Source organism: Phascolarctos cinereus, unplaced genomic scaffold (genome assembly GCF_003287225.1).
Source record: "Phascolarctos cinereus isolate Bilbo 61053 unplaced genomic scaffold, phaCin_HiC Scaffold_4;HRSCAF=312, whole genome shotgun sequence".
In the NCBI taxonomy this organism is placed as follows: Eukaryota; Metazoa; Chordata; class Mammalia; order Diprotodontia; family Phascolarctidae; genus Phascolarctos; species Phascolarctos cinereus.
In genome coordinates, this window is record NW_027555847.1 from 724923305 (window position 1) to 724937400 (window position 14096).

General features: G+C 57.4%; 1 protein-coding gene across 3 annotated transcripts in view; it reads right to left on the minus strand.

Moving 5' to 3' along the window:
* The window catches only part of AIFM3 (AIF family member 3), a 47254-nt gene extending 34275 nt beyond the window's left edge, over positions 1-12979 (minus strand). The window contains exons 1-2 of one of the 3 annotated variants that reach the window (XM_078154479.1): positions 12776-12979; positions 2189-2388 (exon numbers count right to left, since the gene is read on the minus strand). In XM_078154479.1, coding sequence (XP_078010605.1) covers positions 2189-2324 — 136 coding nt within the window. In that variant the 5' untranslated portion in view covers positions 2325-2388; positions 12776-12979. The remainder of the gene's footprint in view (positions 1-2188; positions 2389-12775) is intronic. The other 2 variants (XM_020996686.2, XM_020996689.2) reach the window with 2 other exon arrangements.
* Between the last annotated feature and the right edge of the window lie 1117 nt (positions 12980-14096).

Below are 14096 nucleotides of genomic sequence, written 5' to 3' on the forward strand. Positions count from 1 at the left end.
CCAAATGGCAGAGCTAGAACAGACCTGACAGAGAACCCAGACTAGCCCCAAAAGTGCTACACGGATCGCTCCTCCAGACTCTCTGACCAGCAGTTATTTAGTCTCCATGTGAATACTTCCAATGACAGGGAACTCACTACCTTATGACACTGTCCATTCCACTTTTGGGCAGCTCTAATTACTATGCATTTTTCGGCTTTCAAACCTTCATCTTCCTCTCTGCAGTGTCCACCTCGTTCTGCACTCGAGGGCCAGGCAGTACAAAGCTATTAGAAGACAGCTAGCCAGACAGACAGACCTGGTTCCTTCACTGGATCCTCATAGGACGGATCCCCAGGCCCATCCTTCCCCATCGGGGCCCTCTCCCCGCTCCAGCTGGTCATCATCCCTTGTGAACGTGCTCCGACCAGGGAAGAGGACGGGCTGTACCTTCCTCACTGCTGATTCTCTGCCTCCCTCATACTCGACACCAGCAAGACTCAGGAGGAGGGGAAGGAGGCTGCCGTGTCAGTGTTGGAGCACCCTGTGGCTCGCTGGAGACACAGAGGCGGGAGAGGCCTTCCTGGGGACCCTTCCTCTGTGCGGCTCTGGGGCAGTCACCCTCTCTGAGCAGCAGGAGTACCTAAGGTCCTGCGTGGGGCTCTGGGGGGAGGAGTCAGGACCCACCCTATTCTGTGAGCTCTGACTGGAAGGCCACACAGGCCCACCGAGGACAGAAGTCCGCTGACTGGCCCGAGGGAAAGGCCCTAACAGACCAGGAGGGGACAGCAAGAGAGGAGAGCGAGCTCCCTGGCTGGTCCTTGGCATGTGAACAGCACTGGAGTTGGAAGAGACAGGGCCGAAGGCCCCTTTCAGCCCCAACAGCCTGTGTTCTCTGTTCTAAGCATCTTGCAGCCCTGACATCCCCTGTTCCCAGGCCCCTCCCAGCTCTGATATTCCCTGTTCTAAGCTCCCTCTCAGTACTGACAGATCCTGTTCTAAGGCCCTATCCAACTCTGACATTCCCTGTTCTCAGGCCCCTCCCAGCTCTGACATCCCCTGTCTTCAGGCCCTTCCCAGCCCTGACATATCCTGTTCTAGGGTCCCTTCTTGCCCTGTTATCCCCTGTTCTAAGTTCCCTCTTAGCTCTGATATCTCCTATTCTAAATCCCCGCCCTGACATTCCCTGATCTAGGGTCCCTTCTAGCCTTGACATTCCATGTTCTAAGGCCTCTCCCAGCCCTGGTATCTCCTGTTTTAAGCTCCCTCTCAGCTCTGACAACTCTTTTTCTAAAGCCTTTCCCAGCCCTGACATTTCCTGTTCTCAGGCCCCTCCCAGCCCTGCCATTCCGTTTTAAGTTCCCTCTCAGCTCTGACATCTCCTATCCTAAGGCCTTTCCCTGCCCTGACATTCCCTGTTCTAGGGTCCCTTCTAGCCCTGACATTCCCTGTTCTAAGGCCCCTCCCAGCTCTGCCATCCCTGAAAGGCTCAGACATCCTCTCCTCTGGACTCCCCAGAACATGTTCATCCCCACAGCCTTTGCCATTTCCCCCAAACTCTGGTTGGTCCTTGGTTGTCTGACCCAGTCTCAGCTGACTGGAGGGCGAGGGGTCTGTCTCCCTAACCTTGCTGAACAGGCCATCTGAACACAAGCTGCACTCTGCCCGTGAGGAGATCCCCCCATTGCCACCCACAGACAGGATTTGAACCCCAAGCCCCTTAACCCCTCTGCTGTGCCAAGAGGCCCAGTTGCTTTACAAACTGCCCAGACAGACTAGGGCAGCCCCTTGGCTCCACTGTCTGCTGGCTACGTGCCCTGCAGACAATTCCCCAAGGCTCAGTTTCCCCATCTGTAAACTGGTGGTAGGCATGCTTCCCCAAGTACTTCAGAAGGTTGTCTGGAGGAAGGCACTTTCCTAAGGAGAGCAGTGTTAACAATCCTAATACCCTTCACCTCCCCCCAGCTCAGCATAGACTGTTCCCTGTGGGCCCCCGCCCTCAATGCTGCTGGCCCCCATTCAGTGCCCTGGCTGTTGGCATGCAGGGGTCTCAGCAGCTCTGAGAGGTCTCTGGCCTCAGCCCGGGCAGCCCCGTATTAACATTCCTGGAACCGTCTCCCTATGGAGATCGCCACAGGCCTGACCTAGTTTGAGCTGCTGTTTCCAGGACGAGCTGTGGGGGGTGGGGGCGGGGAGGGGGAGACGGCACCTGGCTTGGGTTTGGAGAAGCAGCCTCCCATGGCGATGGAGATGTTGAGTGAGGCCCCGAGGACGCCGGGCTGAAGGCTAGGCCATGGTGGGGGCGCCCAGAGGCAGCCGGGCCCCTCATCAGGGACCCAGCGCATCCCGCATGGGTCCCCCAGATGGCTCTGTCATTGCTGCCAGGAGGGGGCTCCGTCGCCTGACAACCTGAATTGAAGGCAAAATTCCAGTTAGGACTTTAGCCTCCTCCCCTGATGGCAGCCTGTCCCCAGCCTACCCCAGAGAGAAGAAAAACAGCAATGATACTGGGGACCACATCCCGGCAGCACATTATTGATGAGAGGGCCCCAGAGCACCAGAGCAGCCCCAGCACCCAAAGGCTCCAGAGGGCTTCCCTACAATCCCCACCCCCAGGGGAAGAGTCTTACAGATAGGGAAACTGAGGATCAGAAGAGTGAACTGGCTTGCCCATGGACACACACCTAAGAGATCCCCTCCATTCTGTTCTTTCCCAGCCCTGACATTCCCTGTTCTCAGGCCCCTCCCAGCCCTGACGTTCCCTGTTCTCAGGCCCCTCCCAGCCCTGACATCCCTTGTTCTAAGGCCCCTCCCAGTCCTGACATTCCCTGTTCTAAGAGCCAGTCAGCCAATTAGCATTTTGGAAGCACCTATGAAGAGCCTCACCATTTCCGTTGTCCAATGGGGTTGTATTAGGGGAGGCATGGGGTCACTGGGCTCTAAAGGCCTCCAGACCCTGTGCTGGCTTTCAAAGCTCCTCCTCTTCCTTCCTGACCCCCCACCTCCGGTCAAGGCCCAAGTCTCCGATGTTCCATCCCTCCCAGTCTCTCTCCAGTTGATCTCCAAAGCTGTGGAGCCTCCAGCCAGGCCCACCTGAACCTCTGACTGGCTGACCTATACCTCAGCTTCCCTGATTTGCTCCACCCTACTCAAGACTGCCCTGCAATCTTCCCCCTGGACAAATGTCCTGAGGCTCTTCTGCTCAGAGATCACCCAGAGGCCCCTGGATCTAGAGGTAGAAGAGGCCCCAGAGGCCTCATTTCACAGAACAAGCATTTCTTAAGCCTTGGGGCATTGGCCAGGCCCTACCCACATGAGGCTTCCAGGAGTGTGCCCATGACCCCAAACAGAGCAGAGGGAAGGGGGGCTACCAGCAGGCTGTGTGGTGAGGGCTTCAAGAATGGCAAAGACCCCGCCCCTGGGCCCACCTCCAAGCTCCCCTGCCAGAGTCCTGCCTTCTGACCCAGGCCCCACTGGCCCCAGTGAACCCAGGGGCTTTGTTCTCTCTACTGATGCAACAGGCAAGAGCCATAGCTAGGACTCTTAGTGCCCAGCTGCTGCCTGGGAGGCCGGGGATGGGCTGGGGCCAGGGGAGGAGTTCCAACAAAGGAATTAGAGTCACCTCAGGGCAGCTAGGTGGGTCAATGAGTGAGGAGAGGGCTGCACCTGCAGTCAGGGAGACCCAGGTTCAAATCCAAATACTGGGTGTGTGACCCTAGGTAAGTCATTTCACCTCTGACTGCCTCAGTTTCCTCACCTATAACATGGATAATAAAAGCACCGACTTCTCAGGGTTATGAGGATAAAAATGAGATAAAGTATTTTGTAAACCATAAAGCACTCTATCATTATCATGCTATTAGATGTGGGTGACCCCACCCTGAAAGTCTAGGAGGTCACACCACCCCGGCCTCCAGCAGGGACACAGCAGTGGTGAAGGTCAGGCTCCAGGAGAAGGGTACCCTAAGAGGAGAGCCCAGGGCGGGCCAAGGAGAGGCCACACTGGGGTGTCCCGATGAAGGAGGCGCGGAGTAGGACTCGGCAGCAAGCCCTCAGCTAGTAAGCACCTACTGTGTGCTAAGCACTGTGTGCCAGGTGAGGTACAGGGTGCTGCGGAGACCAGATCAAAGCCCCAGCCCTGCTCCCTTAGGACAGGCCTGGTTCTGGCTCTGCCTTTCTTTGTCCCCAGCACTCAGCCCAGTGCACGGCACACACTGGGGACTTAATACGCTCCTGTGGAAGGAAGGAGATGCAATGGACATCCAGAGGAATTTCAGGAGGGAGAGACCGCTAACAAGGGCAGGAGATCGGGAAAGGCCGAGCCCCCAGCTGCAGGACCTAAGCAGGTAAAGGGGAGGAGTGAGTGCATTCCAGACTTGTGCAAGGGCTTGGAGGTGGGAGATTGGATTCTTCATTTTTCATTCCAAGAATAACTGGCAGGCCCGGGGATGTGTTGTCTATTACAGGCAGAAAGTGCCAAGGAGAGCTTTCTGTCTGGTGCCCGAGCATGAGCTCTCTCTCCCAAAGAGGAGTGGGCTGCCGGTCATCGGGGGCCTTCAAATGGAGGCTGGAGATCCGTTTGATGGGTAAGCTGAAGCGCTTCCTGGGGGGGGGGGCATGGGGCTGGATTCAGCGTCCCCGAGGCCTTGCCCAACACTCAGACTCTCTGGCTGGGGCACCATCCAGTTCAGACCTTGGAAGCCCAGAGCCCTGCTTGGGATCCCCAAATGGCCAGACTGCCTTGGGGACCAGAGGCAAGTCGCCTGCCCCCACCCCCAGAGGCTCATGGATTTAGAGGCTGTAGGGTGCTTAGAGGCCAGTGAGGCCAAACCCCTCATTTTACAGAGAGGGAACCACAGCTCAGGGACATGTCCTCGCTGCCCCGGGGCCCCCCTTCCTCCTCTCTTGGGCCCCATGACCTCACAGGGTCTTACCAGGCCCCCTTCCCCTGGGGCCAGTGCCCAGGGCCCACCCTGCCAACGGCCTGGCTGACTCAGATGCTGCCAGGGTGCCCCTCACCCACTGCTGGGTGGTGCCCAAAGGCCCGGGAGGTGCGGCCACTGCCCCGCAGGGACTCTCCTGGAGACAGCAGGAAACCCCCGATTATGGAAAAGGGAGAGCAGCCTGGGGAGGGGGCAAAGCAGAGGCATCTGGGCCTGACTGGGCCCCAAGTGTGGCAAGGGCAAAGACTTAGTAAGGTTGGCCAGGCTGAAAAAGCTGGAGCCAGCCTAGGCAACTTTCAAAGGAGAGGGTCAGAGGGAGGGAGGAGAGGGAGAGAAGGAGTGGGGGAAGGAGGGATGGAGGGAGAGAGAGAGGGAGGGGAGAAGGGGGGAAGGAGATAGGGAGAGAAGGGGGGAGAAGGGGAGGGAGAGAAGGATGGGGGGAGGGGAGGGTCAGAGGGAGGGAGGGGAGGGAGAGAAGGAGGGAGGGAAGGAGGGATGGAGGGAGAGAGAGAGGGAGGGGGAGGGGGAGAAGGGGGGAAGGAGAGAGGGAGAGAGAGAGGGAGGGAGGGGGAGAAGGGGGGAGGGAGGGGAACGGAAAAAGGAAGGAGGGAGAGAGGGAGGGAGGAGTGGGAGAGAGACATGGAGGGGAGGAAGGGTGGAGGGAAGGAGGGAAAGAGGTGGGCAGGGAGGAAGACAAGGAGACAGGGAGGGAGGGAGGTGCAGTCTCAGGGGCCTCTGGCCTGGCTCTAGGTTCTAGGTTCACTGATAGTACACTGGAAAATTTGCCCATTTCTCAGAGATGGACCAGGACTTCCAGAGGCCTGGAGACTTCAGGAATAAGCTGAAGGAAATGAGGGTGCCTGTCCTGGAGAAGACACTGGAAGGGAGTGAGGGGCGGGGGACATCTGAAGAAGGACTCGCCTTGGTCAGCTTGGCCCCAGAGGGGAGAACCCGGAGCCATGGGGAAAGAAGACCTTGGTAAGGACAGGATCTTTGCTAAGTAGTGAGTTCCCCATTCCCAGAAGCAGTCAAGCGGGGCCAAGGAAGAGGAGTAGGACTCAAAGGGCTTCTGAGGCTCCAGGACTCCTCAGCCTCGCAGCCTCCCCAAGGCTGGAGTTACATGCTGACCAGCTCAGCGTTCTCAGTCATCACAATATTGTAGCTTTTGGGGAAGAGTTAGGTTTGCAAAGTGCTTGCATCCACTCCTCACATGAACCTCACAATAAACCCAAGAAGAATGGTTCTTATTATACCCGTTTTGCAGAGAAGGAAGTTGAGGTGGAAGGAGGTGAAGCCACGCAGGTAGAGCCCGGGGCTCTGGCCACTGCGCCGCACTACCTCAGAACTGAATCGGATCTCAAGAAGTGGAGGGAGGTCCCAAAGCTCAGTTAGCATCCCTCCTTTGGGAGCTGCCGGGGGGTAAGGAGGTCACTCCCCGTCTCCCTGCCCGGCAGACCGCACCTAAGGCACCTCCCCCACAGAGTGTTTGCCCAACCTCGGCCAGCTCAGCCCAGGGCTTTGCCACGCTCACCGCTGGAAGGCTCTCCCTTACCTCCGGCCTAACTCTGTCCAGCTGGGGCTTGAGTACCCCCAGTCGGGTACACCCCCCACCGAGTTTGGGGGGAGGGCCCCCTGCTAGAGAGCAGCTGCCTTCAGGCTCTCTTCCTCTTCCCCTTTAGGGTGAGCTTTTCCAGCCGGCCATCACAGACTCGGAGTTGGACAGGCCGAAGGTCATTCGGGCCAACCCTCTGTCCCAGCGTGGGCCTGACCACTGCAGCTCAGGGGCCTTGGAGCCAGTAGCAGCCTCAGAGAGCTCCATCTTCCAGAGAAGGAGGCTGAGGCTCAGCCAAGGGAGGCCCCGCAGCACAGGGGGGGCCCTGCGCCTCACAGGAGCTCAGGAAATGTCCACTGGGTTCCACTGAATTGAGTTTGGCCGGCAAGGGCTCAAGCCCGGCTCTTCTGACCACAATCCAGGGCTTACTATTCATTAGGAAATTCTCTTTTCTCCTCAAACAAAATCTGTTTGCCTGAAACTGCTCCCCACTGGTCCTGGTTCTGCCCTCTGGGGCCAAGGGAAATTCTAATCCCCTTCCCCGTGACAGGCCTCTGGGGGGCTGGGCCTCTGCCAGACCCGGGGGGCTGGAGCAGGAGCCCCCGTGGTTGGACCTCTCAAGGCTTATTGTGGGGGGCTTGCCAGGTGGGTATCAGGCCTCCTGTGGGGGGGGCTGGGCAGCGGGTGTCAGGCCTCCTGTGGGGGGGTGGGCAGGGGGTGTCAGGACCTCAGCACTCGCTGGGGAGGCTGGGCAAGTGGTGTCAGGCCTCCTATGGGGGGCATGGGGTGTCAGGCCTCCTAGTGGGGTAGGATGTATCAGGCCTCCTGTTGTGGGGCTGGGCAGCGGGTGTCATGCCTACTGTGGGGGCAGGGGGTGTCAGGCCTCCTGTGGGGTTGGGGGCTGGGCAGCAGGTGTCAGGCCTCCTAGTGGGGCAGGATGTGTCAGGCTTCCTGTTGGGGGGCTGGGCAGGGGGTGTCAGGCCTCCTGTGGGGGGGGCTGGGCAGCGGGAGTCAGGCCTCCTGTGGGTAGGTGGGAGGGGTGTCAAGCCCGCTGGGGCTGAGAGCCAGGAGGGGGAAGCTAACCAAGGTAACCTTTGCCCCCAGCTCCGTAGAGTTGGGTCAGGTGGAGCTCCTGAGGGATTACAGGGCTCAGAGCCCAGGGCTTAGGGCAAGAAGGAAGCTTCCAGATCAGGCAGCTTGTCTAATCCTCTCATTTTACAGTGGAAGGAACAGAGGCTGGAAAAGGCAAGGAAGAGCAGGATTTGCACCCAGACCCAAGGCTCTTTCCCCTACAATCGTCCTCTCTCCCTGGGTCCTCCTGTGCAGAGGTTTTTGCCCAGCTGGTAGCCTGCGTGAAGGGCCCCCAACTGCTCCCCCTTGCCCCGTGTGCCTCAGTGGCCCTGGCTGCCCTGCCATAAGCCCACCCTCACAAAACCAAAGACAGCCGAGGAATCCCGTGAGCCGCTGTGGGATCCTGGGCAGCAGCGTCTCCCCTCACAAGAGCCCACGTCCCTATGGGCCGCCATAACACTGAGAGTCCAGCACATTCTGTCCATGATGTGTGGACGTGGACTTGGCTTCCTCCCCTGTAAAATGGGTTAACAAATGCTGCTCTGCCTACGTCTCATGGGCCTGGCAGGAATGAGGTGCAGGACCAGCTGGAGAAGCCCCCTCTGCAGCCAGCAGAGGGTCTATACCCCAGCTACACACACAAGGACATGTCCCCAACCCCTCCCCCAAGGGCTGTTTTCTCTTCATCTCTTTTTGGTCCCAAACTCAGGTTGGGGGGAGAGGGGAGTCCTGGGCTGAGAGGCAGAAAATTAGCAGAATCATGCAAGTCACAGCTGGGAAGGCCTTAGAACAGGGGATGTCAGGGCTGGGAGAGGCCACAGAACAGGGGATGTCAGGGCTGGGAGGGGCCACAGAACAGGGGATGTCAGGGCTGGGAGGGCCTTAGAGCCTAGAATGTCAGGGCTGGAAGAGGCCCTAGAACATCTGGGACAACTTTCCATTTTACAGTTGAAGAAACTGAGCCCCAGTGAGAAGTTACTTGCCAAAGATCCCCCTGGTAGCACGCGCCAGTGCCAGGATTGGAATGCAGGTTTCCTGTCTCCCAGGTCTGGGCTCCCCACACTCCATGTCTCCCAGCAAGGAACCGCAGACTTCCTGGGCAGCAATGGTCTCCCCCACATCACACCGATAAGGAGTGGGGGGGCCGAGACAAGAAGCCACATTTCCAAAAGCCCCACCCAGCGCCTCCCACTGAGCCGCAGGGCCCTACTGAGTCAATCCAACACTGACTGCATTTCTAAGAGATGTCAGGAGGGGCTCGCCTTTCAACAAGGCGTGGCAACATTATTTCTACTTTACAGATGGGAAAACTGAGACTCATAGAGGTAAGCATAGTGGCTTATCTTACAATCCCATTGATATGAGAGCGAGATAGTGGAAAGGAGTTCAAATCTGACCTTGCCACTTCCTCCCTTAATCCACTTGGGGAGAGTCCCTTCAGCAATCTGGGTCTCAGTTTCCTCATCTGTAAAAGGGAAGGGGGCTAGACAAATGCTAAGTCCCTTCCAGCTCTATATCTAGGTCTGCTCCTAGGTCAGAGATCTCTCTCCTGAACGGCCCAATAGTCCAGGGGAAAGGCAGAGGAGGGGGGGTGTGGGCAATGCCAACTTCCAGGCCTTCCCCTCTCTGGACCTCAGTTTCCTCTTCTGTAAAATAAGGGAATTGGACCAGATGGTCCCTTTCCAGCTCTGAATCCTATGAAAGGTCATAACTTCTCCCTTCTATTGCAGTTTAAACAGTTACTGAATCCCATTGCCCAGGCAAAAGACCTGGAGTAAGCCGCTTGGGCAGATCCGCTAGGATTCATGGGAGAGCAAGGAAGGACAAGAAGCACCCTGGGAGGACAGGTGTGCCCAGGCCCAGATCCACAGCAAAGGAGGGAAAGACTGCCCATGCCTTGAGAGCCAGTAAGGCATGCCAAGGACTAGGGAGCTCACGCCCCCTGCCTGCCCTGCTAAGCCCTGCCCTGCCAGCCCTGCCCTGCCCTGCCTGCCCTGCCCAGCCCAGCCCAGCCCTGCCTGCCCTGCCCTGCCAGCCCTGCCCTGCCAACCCTGCCCAGCCCTGCCCTGCACAGGCCAGAAGGCTAGTGAACCCAAGAGCCAAACTCTTCCCTGTTCTCTGTTCTGCCAGCCAGCAGCTTCCCTTCCACCCCTCATGTTGCTAACCATATCATTCTAGGCTCTTAGATCTAGAGCTGGGACCACAGAGGTCATGAGCCTGATCCCCTCCTACATTCGCCCATGGTCACCTTAGCCCCAAAGAGTGGGACGACAATGTTGTTTATCCTTTTTTTAATCCATAGAGAAGACTCAGGGAACTAGTGATGACATGAGCAGAAGCAGGAGAACGAAGTCCAGCCTGGTGACGAGAATGCTAAGGCAAGGCCGATTGGAAGAGGACGTCGGGAAAGTGCAGGGGACGAGCCTAGACCCAAAGAGGAGCCAAAGGACCCTTTGCCCACTCCCTGGAGAGCTGGGGGCACTGCACACAGGGACAGAGTACTTCTGGCATGTAGGATGGTTTTGCTGATTTTTAGAAGGCTTTGTTATAAGGCTCACGGGAAGCTGGGGAAAGAAGGGGTACAGATAGAAAAGTTGAAGGATAGAAATCAAAATTTGTTCAGTGTCCACAGCCTTTGGGCACCAGGGTGGGGATCTCAGGGCCAGCCAGCCCAACCCTCTCACTTTACAGGGAAGGAAACTGAGGCCCATCCTAACAACGTCCAGGAGGCTGCACAGGGGCCTTTGACACAGAGCCCTCGTGGGCTACCTTTCAAGCCGTGGCTCCTCTTTCTCTGTTGTTGCTCAGTCGGCTTGGCTCCTTGCTGGCCGGCCCTCTGGTTTTCATTCTCCAGCACTCTCCCACTGCCTCCAGGCCACCCCGGGCCCCTGCGCTCCATTTCTCAGCGCTCTGGACAGCTCCGAAGGCTCTGAGTTAGAGATGGGGCTGCCCTGCGCTTGAGAGAGACGCTAGCCACCACTGTTCTCCAGACTGCTCCTGCAGGGCTACCACACCCAGGGCACACTTGCATCCTAATATTTCTATTCAACTCCCCGAAGCAGTTACTTCACCCACAATTATTCTCATGTGATCAGTGATTTAAATTCAGGAGAACACTGCATCTCAAATTATAATAGCAGGGCAGCAACTTGGGTGAGCCTTACTGCCAAAGACTGGAACAAGAAGGAGCTAATGATGACGGCGGTGGTGATGACAGCCAATGTTTCCACAGTGACTCAAACTATACAAGCCTCACAAAAACCCATTTAAAGAGCAGGAAACTGAGGCTCAGACCTAGTTGGAGCTCTGGAAATGGTCTGATAAAAACATTGGATTGGATTCTTGGCTTCACCCTGCCTTCCTCCTTGCCATTTCAATGAAAGCGCTCTCCCAAGACATTGTGTGGATGAAATGACTTGACAATCCTCATTGACCTCCCAGTCCCCAAACCCAAGACTTTTCTCTGACCCCATGCAGCTTGGCCTCATGGGCCTCCTGCCTCCTGCCTCTTCCTCTCCTCCTTGGGGTGGGAGTGTCACATGAAGTCCCTGTGTCCCCCCAGGCTTTGTCATCAGCCCTCTCCAAATTTCTGACCCATCCTGACCTGCCCACTCCTCAGAGATGCCCTCTCCTATCTCCCCCTAGGCAATCAAAGTCCCATGTCCCAGACTGACCTGGTCCCCCTTCCTCTTCAAACCAGCACTATTTTCTGAGGCTCCCAGTCTCTGCCAATATTTTGGTAATCCCCCCAGTCTCTGAAATCAATGTCATCATTAACTATTCCATCCTTCCTTCCCCCCCCCAATCCCTGAGTCCCCCAGTCTTCCTTTCTTCCTTTGAATCTCACTCTCACCCCCACCCATCCCAATGCCTGGAATTCTCTCCCTCTCATCTCACCTCCAGCTTCCTTCAGGTCCCAGCTGAAAGCCACCTTTTCCTAGGAGCCTTTGCCCATCCCCCCTTCTTTCTGGTGCCTTCCCCCTGTTAATTATCTCTCATTTTTATCTTCTCCACATCTTGTCTGGACATAGTTGTTTGCATATCATCTCCCCCATTAGACTGTCTTTTAACTTTCTTAGGATACCCCACTAGCAGACAGCAGGTGCTTAATAAATGCTTGGTGACTTGACTTTCCATTCCTCTAGCATTCCCAGCACCTCTTACCTAGACTATTTCAATCTAACCTTCCAAAAGAAGTAGAGAACCCAAGTGCCAGAGGGAAGGCAGAGTGGAGACCACCTAGTCTAACTCCGCATTTTACAGAAGGGGAAACTGAGGCACCAAGAGAAGGGACTTGCCCAAAGGCAGAGTTAAAGGCAATGCAGGCAGGATTAGAACCCAGGTTTCCTTACTCCTAGCTGAGGGTTCTTTCCACCATAACCAGCTCCTGCAGCCTAGGGGGGAGAGGACCTAGGGGGGAGCCTTCGGCTTCTAGTTAAGACTCACCCAGTTGGCTCCAGACTTTCTTTGCTCTCCCTCCTTTCCTCCCTCTTTCCCTCAGCAGATCCCAAAGCACAAGCTACAACTTCCACCAGGCTCTTTCCGGGTCCTGGCCTCAGTCCAAGACTGAGGTCCCTTACCCACTGCCTCCCCCCCACCACTGCCCAGCTCCCCTGTTCCCAAGACAACTCTCTCCTCTGGAGAGTCCCCGGGCTCCAGAGCAAATTCCTCTTAAAACAACGCTTCCCCCCTCCCCGAAGAGCCCCTTCTATGGCGAGAATCCCCCCCCAGACCTCCCCCACAGCGGAGCCCCTCTCTCGGAAAGAACCCCCCCCACCGAGGAGCCCCTCTCTTGGAGAGAACCCCCCCCAGAGCCCTCCCCTTTGAGCCTCACTCAGCGATGAACCTCCTCCTCTCCATGAGGACCCCTTCCCCAAAACTGAACCCCACAGTGAAGTCCCTGAGACAGTCCATAGCAAAGTGGCAACCCCTTCAGAGCAGAACCCACTCCCTTCCTCTCACGAGAGAACCCTTGCTGAAGACAGCCGTCCCTCAGATCAGCGGGTGACCCCCTCCGCATAGCGGAGTAGCCTGCGTCCTGGGGGTGGGAAGAGGAGACCAGCCAGGGCTCCCGCCCCGCCTTGCCCCATCCGAGCATCCCTGCATCCCGGAACCCTAGCATCCTTGCACCGCGCCCCCCCCCCGCCCCGGCCCCGGGCCGGTCCTAGGTGCCCCGCACCCCTACTCCTAACCCGGGAGAGAGTGCAGGGGAGGGGACCCGGAGGCTCACCAAAGTGGAGGGCGCCACCGGGGCTGGGCCGGGCCAAGATTGGCAGAGCGGGGCTGAGCCGAGCTGCCCTCTGGGCTCTCTGCTCCGCTGCGCTGCGCTGCCTCCTCCCAGAGCTGGCTCGGCTCCCTCCTGCCAGGCAGCAGCGGGGTGAGAAGAGAGGAGGGGGAGGGGAAAGCGGGAGGAGGAGGTGCCGGGGGAGGACCGGAGGAGGGCGGGGCGGGCGCTGCGACACCTCGGAAGGGCGGGCGGACTGAGGGACAGGGCCGGGGGCACTGGCTCCGCAAGGCACATCGGACCCCTTTCCCCCTACCCCGTGACTCCCACCGCACCCCTCCCTCAGTTTCCTCGTCTGTCAAATGAGGAGGTTGGATGAGATTATGTCAAAGGCCCTTCTAGCCTGAAAACTAAACTCCCGGCCTCTGCCCTCCCCCCACCCCAAGCGTCCCCTCCTCTGTGTTCACCCTCCCCCAAGCTCCAGTCCCATCCCCCACCTCCGTGAGCACCCAAGGCCCTCCCCTTTCCATAGCGCCTCCTTGGATGTGCCCCTCCCTCAGTGGCCCCCTTGCCCTTCCCCCAGTTCCTGGGTGCACACCTCCTCCCCACCCCCATCTCTACACCCCACCTCAGTATGCTCCCAAACCCTCCTTTCCCTCCCCCCCAACTTCTCCAGGGCTTCCATCAGTGAAGCGCCTCCTCCCCTAAGTGAGCCTGCTGCCCTCCCTACAGCCCCCTCCAGAGCCCCATTCCCATATTCGGCTCCTTCTCAGTAAGCAGCCCTACTCCCATTTTTTGCTTCAGGAGCCCCACCCTCCCCCGTGAGGAAGCAATGGGGCCCAGTGCAAAGAGGATGCTCTGCTTCTGACCACCTGGGGCGCTGGGCTCAAGGCCCTGCCTCTCTCTGGGGGGAGGGAGAGGTTCATTTTCCTCAAGCATAAACTCAAGAGATTAGGCCACACCATAATCTTTGAGATCTTTCTGGGCTCTAAAGCTGGGATCCTTCCACTTAGAGCGAGTCCGTGCCCCATCGCAGGCCTCAGTTCCCACATCTGAAAAAAAGGAGCTTGGACAAGCTTGGGCCCTGAGTAGAGTTCAGGGGCTCTGGTCCTTAGGTAGGAAAGTATGGGTGTGTGTGTGTGTGTGTGTGTGTGTGTGTGTGTGTGTGTATGTATATATATATATATATATATATATATATATATACATATATACACACACATACAATATAATTGGTTTTCTTTGCAATCCTACATACTTTGTTTTATGCATTTAAAAACATTATCCTGAGAAAAGGTCAGTGGGCTTCACCACACACGATCATTTC